Source organism: Ostrea edulis, chromosome 2, assembly GCF_947568905.1.
Source record: "Ostrea edulis chromosome 2, xbOstEdul1.1, whole genome shotgun sequence".
NCBI lineage: Eukaryota > Metazoa > Mollusca > Bivalvia > Ostreida > Ostreidae > Ostrea > Ostrea edulis.
Window position 1 is genome coordinate 37,362,382 of NC_079165.1, and position 9,510 is coordinate 37,371,891.

At 34.6% G+C, this 9,510-nt stretch overlaps 2 protein-coding genes across 4 annotated transcripts in view; one reads left to right on the plus strand and one right to left on the minus strand.

Moving 5' to 3' along the window:
* The first annotated feature begins 1,432 nt into the window (after window positions 1-1,432).
* LOC125679122 (neuropilin-2-like) lies at window positions 1,433-8,479 on the plus strand. 2 transcript variants are annotated; one of them, XM_048918086.2, is made up of 6 exons: window positions 1,433-2,798; window positions 2,904-2,950; window positions 3,556-3,640; window positions 5,572-5,708; window positions 6,015-6,176; window positions 7,387-8,479. In XM_048918086.2, exons 1-6 carry the CDS (start codon window positions 2,788-2,790, stop codon window positions 7,704-7,706), a joined length of 762 nt encoding a protein of 253 aa, XP_048774043.1. In that variant the 5' UTR covers window positions 1,433-2,787; the 3' UTR covers window positions 7,707-8,479. The 2 variants fall into 2 exon arrangements, with proteins under 2 accessions (XP_048774043.1, XP_048774044.1); XM_048918087.2 differs by having other exon boundaries at window positions 3,559-3,640.
* A 225-nt stretch (window positions 8,480-8,704) lies between these two features.
* Window positions 8,705-9,510, minus strand: part of LOC125679119 (post-GPI attachment to proteins factor 2-like) — a 6,194-nt gene continuing 5,388 nt past the window's right edge. Inside the window, exons 4-5 of one of the 2 annotated variants that reach the window (XM_048918084.2) lie at window positions 9,168-9,276; window positions 8,705-8,994 (exon numbers count right to left, since the gene is read on the minus strand). In XM_048918084.2, coding sequence (XP_048774041.2) covers window positions 8,858-8,994; window positions 9,168-9,276 — 246 coding nt within the window. In that variant the 3' untranslated portion in view covers window positions 8,705-8,857. The remainder of the gene's footprint in view (window positions 8,995-9,167; window positions 9,277-9,510) is intronic. The other variant, XM_048918085.2, reaches the window with a different exon arrangement.

The following is a 9,510-nucleotide window of genomic DNA, read 5'->3' on the forward strand; positions in this document are numbered from 1 at the left end:
CTGCATGTTGAATAGACATGTGTACATACGTATAATTGACATCATAACTCAGGAAAATCTGCTAGTTTGAACAGAGATCGACATATACCACGGTTTGAGCATATATTTACATGTGTTGTAATATGTGAAAAAGATACTGTATATTTTATTTACATTTCCAATGTGTTTGCCTCTGATATCAATGGTAGGCAGTGAAGAAATACTAGATAGATTTAGTACGTCAGGTAATTCCGACAGGGACACGCCGTATACAGGCCCGAGTCTGTGCATGCACGTGTCCCGAGAGTAAATATCTATTGAACCAATATTAATTGTGCACATTTAATGAAAATAGATCAGTATCAATTTCATTTCAAAAGAAGCGCAATTACTTTGATACATAATTAATTTTAATGCCCCCATAATCGGAGATTCGGAGACATAGTTTTTGATCTCACCATCTTGTTTGTCTGCCCGCAAAAGCTTTTACCTAGACCACAACTCTTGGAACAATTAATGCTAGGAGTTTTATATTTCGTGTATTCCTTGTGACAAGTATCAAATTTACTCTGCTATCGCACGGGGTATCTGTGTTTCACAAACACGTCTTGTTTTAAAAGTTTTGCTCCCAGGAGTACATTCTTGCAACATTGATGTTCAATATATATAGTGGAATTTATCTCCAAATTATGGTAATACAGTTGGTAAAAATTCTGTCCGCTCTTGGTTTATTTCATGTTCACTTTCTATTGGTAGATGGGTACGTGTTCGAAATCTATATATAACGTACATATAATTACATCAGTTTTGACCGTAAGTTATTAGTTTTTAAACTCCTTTAAGTCCCTCTTGTTGAGAGAAAGGACAACTGTCACTCTAAGAATGAATCTTGCACAAGAATATTATTTATCAAACATAATATTATATCTAACACAATGTCTAGGCCTTTCCGACTTTCGGATGACTTAATCATTAGACAACCAATTAACATCCATAAAGTCCATTTGTCCATTTTTGTGCAAATATTCTTCCCACACAGGAAGGTCTGATTTCTTAACATCACAAAATCTGTTGATTAATTGTTTCACGTCCCGTCGAGAATTTTTCATTCATATTGAGACGTTACCAGCTGTAGGTGAAGACTAGTGAAGTGCCACAAATATTTGGACCTGTGCTTAGCACTTAGGGCCGTATAGCAATGGGGTTCTTTATCGTGCCAAAGCCTGCCGCGACGCGGGACCTCCGTTTTTAAGGACCAGTGATTCTCATTTCTAGATGCCGAGTGTTTGGTGAAGGAGCAATCACTACCTATTTTAAAATCTTAGGTTTGAGTTCAAGCCCAGCTCGTACCATGACCGCCATGAAACGAGCTGAGCTTGAACTCACGACCTCCCGGTTACGAAACGAAAGCTCTTCCACAGCACAACCGCGACCGGTTGAAAGTCTCTAGCAGGTGGAATAGCCGTTGCATGAAAGTTGCATGTATAAGAGTCCCTTTAATGATTGTAGATCTGTCATGGTAGTTTTTAGTTTTCGTAACATTTCTAAAGGAGTGATTTCTCCAGATGGATATTGTTTAGGTAAGGAATTCTACTAACCGTCTTATCTGTACATGTACTGACTATATTACAATACCCAAGAAACTTAGACTGCAAGGACTGTTATTGGACCTGCTTTCTCATTAGCTAGAGGGATGCCAAATTCAGCGTAGATGGTTTTGAACGAAGACATCAGCAAACCACATATTCCTAATGTGCTTCCAGTAAATATAGACAGAGCTATCTAGGTATTACTGGTTTGGTGTTTGAACACGAGGTTTTACTTCTAGATCTACTACCCACTGAACAAAACATGCAAATGTTTCCATTAATACGCAGCTAATTCAACAACCCATGGGTAGACACCTAATAATTCGGGTTGTTATTTTAATAACTTAATTATATGACTGAGTGTATAAACACATTTAAGTTCGACATAGTTGTAATATACGGCTTTTAGAATTTATTATCTATTACTTCTCACAAAAAATAATATGAATAATCGAAGGCATTTCAATACATTCACTGTTCAATTTCAAAAAATTAATTGAATTATGTCTTTAAAATATTTTAAATGCATACTTGTAAGTTTTTAAAAGCTTTTTTAAGAAGGCCGCTACATGTAGCATGGAAAATGAATAATGTGCCTTTTTATTTTTTTATTTTTTTTAATTTTTTTTTTTACAGCTACATGAAGAACCTATGGATAGACACACATGATAATACAGGTTATTATTGTAATATTAGTTATGAATAATGTAGATACAGGATCATCATTGCGTCTTAAATTTCTCTTCATGAATTACATGCATGTTCTGTCGGATCGGCTAAGAAATGAATATTGTTTCTAGAATATCTAAAAGCAAGATATTAAAAACAGAAAATGTGGACCTTAAAGGAGGACTTGGACAGGCGGACGGACGGAAACCGATAACAGATAGGGATCTAAACGCGACACTAGACCATTACCCGTGTTTACATTGGTCCGGTTGATTTGGTGTCTCTGAAATCACGATATCCACGATCTCTGACAAACAGCGACTTAATGTAAGAAATAATTTGCAGGGACAGATCAAAGCCGAAATGTTTATGATCCCAAAGTTACACGTATAACGAAAACAAATCGGACACGACCTCATTAAATTAAGTTTCCAATCACCTATCTATAGCAATTCCTGACCGCAGCTAATCAATTTTTCCTTCATTAAACGGTGCAGTAAATCTGCCCGAGATGGGACGTTAGGTGGACCAAGTTGCACGCGCCTACATCATGAGGAAACGGTACGTGTAAATTATTTTTTCACCACGTTCACCATTAATATTGGTGTAAATAAGTCAATTTAAGGTAAGTTCAAGTTTTTTGTGTTTATCTTTTTTTTTCTATAGGGGCCTCCAGATCCCTGCTTTTTTGTTGAACTTCATGGTTATAACAGGTACGTGTGGATGTTATTTTTCTGGTTTTCCGGTGGTTTTACTTTTGAACTTAATAGTTATAACATTAGCTTCCCTGATCGAAATTTGCAGCCCAGCGTACTGGTATATGTAATTTGTAATATGTATTTACAGCTCAATGTCATAAGTGAAGGGGGGGGGGGATTCAGTAAATCAATGACGTTTGTCTCTGAACGAAGTTTGAAAACTGTTGATATACATGGAAATTGGGATATAATGTTTTGCGATGCGGTCAGAAATGAGTGAACTCATAGTTTCAATGATTGTACGATTTCATTTGAGGTTTGTGAGTTGGTAGATGCACCTCTTAGAAGCACGCAATATCACCTGTGCTATATACATGTACACAATATGTATTTTTATTGTATGTACAAAACGCGTGACAATATCAGTAATCATTTATATATATATATATATATATATATATATATATATATATATATATATATACACACACACACACACACACACACACATGTATAACACTCCCATGACAATTTCTCTCTTGAGTAAGGAGAGTAGATTTACTTGTCATTGTTATGTGTATTATATTAAATATGAATCTGATAATTGCGTTCTTCACAAGCAGGCAGTGCAGTACACCGCACACTGACAGCAACGGGATCATCTGCCTACTTCTCCTCACCAGGGTACCCCAATGAATATCCAAGGTGTGTTTAATTTAGCTAATACTGTGTATTACAAAGGAATATGTATCGTTAGGTAAGGATTCAAATAGACCCCCTAAAAGACTATTGTTTCTAAAGAAAATTGGGTTTAAAAATAATAATAACAAGAATATTAGTAAAACTGATAGATGCTCCCCGAAATGCATTTAAACCAATGAACTATACTTCATATAACGAATGACTCGCACAATGATCAATAACTGTTGAAATAATGTTGAAATGAAGGTTTCTTTTTCATATATAAGGTTTATGCTGAGTGATGTTGACCTTTACAAAATGGCTTTGAGTGACCTTTGAAAGTAATTTCCCTATTACTTATTTGTGTGATATGTGATCAGTACCTGTTGAAATAAAGAACTTTTTACTTTTATTATAAGGTATATGAGTGACCTTGACCTTTCCAAAATGACCTTGGTCCAAAAGTCTCTGTCTCAAGGAATATTTGTGATCAATTATGATCAATTTCTGATGAAAGGTTGAGAAGATTGGAACTTTAATACATGTATCAAAAAGTGTTGAAATAAGGAACTTTATATAGTTACCTTGACCTTTCCAAAAATGACCTTGAAAGACCTTGGTCGAAAATTCCTTGTCTCAAGGAACATTTGTGATCTATTAGTAATTTTCGATGAAAGGTTTAGGAGATGTGAGCTCGAACAGACGGACGGACAGACATGGCGACTATATGCTCCCCTGATTTTTCGAGGAGCATAAAAATCCTTAAAAACCTGTAGGACATGGATGTTCGACTTTTGTATTTTAAAAAAGTGCATAATTTAGTACCATATCCTGTTCTGTGAACATACATATGTATTCTTGTCCAATATGCATCTCTCAAAGATTGAAAAAGTCATGTTATCAAATGCCCGATATCTTTTCTTTTCTTTTTTTTTTTTTTTTTTTTAAATTTTACTTGAAAGATTTCTCAAACAGTACAAGTTACTTTTTCAGTGAAACAATGAAATGTTTCATATTTGATGTGAAATCAAGAAATGTCGTGAATTTAAAAATGACGTGAAACCGGTCGTCGATATTATCGTAGTTTTTCCACACAGGAATTGAAGTTAGAAGAAGAAAAAAATGAAATCTTCAATTATTATGTTTAAACAGTAAAATAGGAAATGTTTAAACTGTAAAATAGTAAATGAAACCAATCGAAGCAAAACCGAAATTTATCGAAACAAAATAAATCCCAATCAAATCAAATTAAAAAACAAATCTAATCTAATCTATACCGAAACGAAACCAAATGAATTGAAATTATATGAAATGAAACTTAATTAAGTCATGTGAGTAAATTAGGCTACTGTGAACCTCAAGAGAGACATCATTAAAATGATACTTTTCTGTTGTGGTCCATTGTTGTGAATTGAATTTTTTACGAACGCGACATTTTGTGCATGCAGTGTTGAATATTTCTATTTTGCTGCTAATCATGGACAAAAGTTTGGATACCAGGGGCTGACCTAAAAGGAGAGTTAAAGGGGGGGTTGCTACTCCCTCTTTTTTTCATTGAGAGTTTTGACTAAAGCACCCAAGGTTTTCAAATTTGTGTTTACTTAAAGAGATTTTACTAGACTACTCACAAAGAATTGATATCCATAAATCATTTTGGGTTAGGGAGTGTAAAACACAAACACCTGCAGAATTGGGTAACATGTAGAAAATGGCTTTGTATGCTATAACACAGATGCGTCCTTAATCCCACCTTGGTATTTTGTCTCTTGTTTATTGATTATGTTTCGTTTTGATTTATATTTTGTTTCGTTTCGTTTTGATTTCGTTACTTTCTATTGGTTTCGTTTTGATTTCGTTTCACATTTTATAGATACCAGTAAATAAGGTTCACGTCAAATTAACATGAGTTCTTTACAGTACTAAACACCAACAAATTACGTATTTTGAATTTCAAGCAATTTAACACTGCAAACCACCATACTGGCTGCCACCCAGACAGACGTCATCCACATCAACTTCCTGGATTGTGACATTGAGTATGCGAGAGTAAAAGTGCCATACTGTCAGATCGACCAAATAATGGTTTATGACGGTAAGTGGCTTTGATATGAAACAAAACTGAATTACGAAACAACTCATCGTTTGCTGAATTTGTCTTTACAAAACTTTGTTCTCTTTGGTACCAAATTGCCATTTTTCCATTTTCAAAAATTAGGTTTAAAAAAAAAACCCATAATTTACATCGTCTGTAAAATTAAGAATTAGTCGAGAATTAAAATATTGCTTGTCAATGATCCTTTACCAAAACAAAAAACAAACAAATAAAAAAAAAAGTATAATGATCTACAAAATGTCCGTTAATATCGTTTTCTCTTACATTTTATTTCACCTTACACAGGGGTTTCCACGAATGACTCAGTTTTGTACCAGGGGTGCTGTTTGAATGACGTTACAAAACTACGTAGTTCCGGGTCATCCCTTTTACTACGATTTATCTCCGATTCCACAGTGTCTGGAAGAGGGTTTTACGTCCAGTTCTACACGAACGGCACGGATACTAGTAAGTTTGTGTTGTTTAGGGACGAACAGCATTAGTGTTTGAAATACAAATGTATATCACAAAACGTTCAATGGGTGTGATTTTATTTCAAGCACCGGTCTGTAAATCACTACTTCATTGAAAGCGTTCTAAAGCATCGTTTTTGATACTGTAGTACATATGATCCCGCATGGAGACAACTCAACACGGGAACAGATTCGAGAACTCGCACTACCTAGTCTTGCCCTTTGACCCTTTGAGCTACGTTATACTGATAACTTAGAGCAAAGGATCTTGGAACAATATTATTACACTATATTGCCAGGCTTGGATTTCTCGAAGAACTTAAGTCGAAACTTGGACTTAAGTCTGGGATTTCACTCAAATTTTGACTGTCCAAATAAAGGTTTCGGGAGAGTTTTACATGTATACTAACTCTGTTGTATAGGCTTGTTCGGAAATTATTGAGACATCGTTGATTTCAGTCGTAAAAATGTTCCCCAAATCACCACAAAATATAACAAATTAAAAGTACAAAAAATGTTTTATCTACATGTATGTGCCAATTTTCGAGATAATAGCATTGATCAATCAGTCTCATCATGTTTTGAAAATGAAGAATGTCACCACTACCGGAGCACTCGTATACGGCATTTGCTTTGATATATTTATACTTCAATAATTAAATGAAGTTTTATATTGCACATCAAGTATTCAAGAAAACACACGAACACGTACATTTGTAAACACATGGAACCCTCAATCCTGACACGAGAATTTGTTCTCGAGAACATGTACAACTGTTGTCAACATCAGTACTGAATCCCGAGACCCCAGAACTTATTGGAGATTCGAGAATTCTCACTACCTCTCTATAAGCATAGGGTGTTTAATGATATGTGCAACATTTTCATTTATAGCTCAATAATAATCAAGATATCGATAGAAAGGTGATATCAGTACATATAAGTTTTTATTCCCACTATAGGTGGGGGAAATCCTTATCTGCAATTATGACGTCATGATATTGTCATCAGAAATTGTTTTATCAATCGAATTCCCCTGTTTATCTTATCCTAATAATGAACGGAACATGAAGCGTGATACGATAACAAGATGGCAAACGTTACATACATATTTGGGGGTGGGATAATGAAAAATTGAAGTTGTCTATCATCATTTTTATCACAAAATACTTTTCTTAAAATTGTTTCGAACGTTTTGTTTGCAGGAAGCGACAATGATTTATCGTCCGGAAGTGCAATTGTTATCGTCATAGTTCTGATTGTCGTGTTTCTTGCAAGTGTCGGTGTTATTTTACCATTACTATACTACAAGCACAAATATCCAAAATTCAAAGTCTCCCACAAAATTCTACCGAAAACATCGGACAATGTGAAGAACACGGGACCGGAAGTTAACTTGCAAAAACAACCGGTTGCGGTTGCCTCAGGATCCAAATCTCCCAATCTTCTGAAATCCTCAAGTCCTGGGACATCAACTCCAGACTCCAGCATTAACGGAAGGGTGCCAAAACAAAATCTCATGTAGTTAGGGTGGTTTTACCCAAACCAAAATACTGTAGTAAGCTATAGTATACTACTGTGAACTGTAATATTAAAGTATTTACATTGTCAGTAATTGTATCAAAGTATTTACGTAATACATGTATAGAGAATCAAAGTATCTCAGTTTTCAACATTACTTTTGGTGATGTAATTAATAAAAGGTATGGCCATACTTATTACAAATATCTGTATATCTTACTCCTGTAAGTCAAAGTTTCTACTATACTGTAATATTAATCTTTTTATCGTGGTTTAACAAAGCATTAACGTTTTTTTTTTTATCTTCAGAACTGTAGCGAGGTTTTTCGACGCATTTGTAAATGATTTTACGATAGCAAACTTTAGTAAAAGCATATACAAATGTAGCTTAAATTTGGCGATGTTCCCATGGAGCCTGAAACATGGTCGTATCTATCTTGCCGCGCGGCTTCCGTGCAATGCATATGACAGGTACTGACTGTGCGCGAGATTTCGGAATCAGACTCCGTGGCCTCTCTGATGTTGCTTAGTTTGAACAGAGACATATATGCCAAGGTATGGTATATATGTCTCTGGTTTGAAGTTATATGTTTCTTTTTTATCGTAAGTCCGTATGTAGCCAGTGTACAAATGCATTGCACGGGCACCAAGCCAAATGTATACCAGACATTACTACATATTGTACTGTAATGTGTACTTTTACTTAGTAAATTACTATACTAGTATTTTAAGGTATACGCATGTATTATATGTACACTAATAAACATTTATCTCTCATTTGATTTTCAAAGTCACACTGCTGTAAATAGAAGGCTTTATGAGGTGTGGATCTGTAGCTCTCTGGTCTATCCAAGCTATGGTTTCTGCAGCTATGTTAACACTTGTAAGACCTTTGATAATTTTAGAGTCCACGGACCTCTTGTTTTCCATGTTTTCGTAATGAAATGGAGGGAAAGGCTCGGTTAATAAATACCAACAATGGAATAATTCAAGTAAAAGAAATGTAAAGGATATAATTTTATACATGTAACAAAGATGAAAAAAGATTACATTTTAATTGTATTTTAAAAAGAAATATAAAGGACATATACATGTAATGAAGATGAAAAAAAGATTACATTTTAATTGTATTTTATGACAATAAGTACTAGTATGCTATGCTGCCTTCGATGTTCGATGAGATTCACCTCCAAGAGTCAAAACTTGATCGTGAAAGTCTACTTTAGCCGTATAGTGAAACGCAATATTCGAACACACCACAAGATATTCACACGCTGCAAACCAGGTGTATACTGAAAAATATAGAAAGAAAAAAATCAACGAAATCTAACTAAAATATATCAGATTTATCTCACTTAGAACAAACAACCCGGACAAGGTTTAATGACACGTGTAATCGAAAATCTGAATATTTCATTTTTCTGTACTTATTTTGCATTTTAGAAAAGTAATAGCTTTATCTTACCTCCACGCTCACAGTACCAGTTGTGTCGAAAATACATGTATACCGCCAGCATGAAGACTGAGATGTTGAAGAGAAATAGGATAATTTTATAATGGTAGGATTTAGTTTCCTACAAAATAGAGAATTACACATACTCAATGGAAAACATTAAAGGAGTTTGAGATTTCAGTATTTCTGTTCACTTAACTTCATTGACATTATTCAAGAGAAGCTGAGGAGAATCATTCTTGTTTTTAATGGATATTCCTGTATAGTTATCTTTTGAGAAGAAAGAGCATAGTGAGAGAAGGAACTTATATTCACACCGTTCCATTACAAACGCAGGATAATTACACCTATCGTC

Excerpts from the sequence above, each read along its gene's own strand:
- LOC125679122 (XM_048918086.2), top strand. Across the intron at positions 2,951-3,555 it reads GAACTTCATGGTTATAACAG|CAGGCAGTGCAGTACACCGC; the intron begins GTACGTGTGGAT and ends GTTCTTCACAAG. Across the intron at positions 3,641-5,571 it reads TACCCCAATGAATATCCAAG|CAATTTAACACTGCAAACCA; the intron begins GTGTGTTTAATT and ends TTGAATTTCAAG.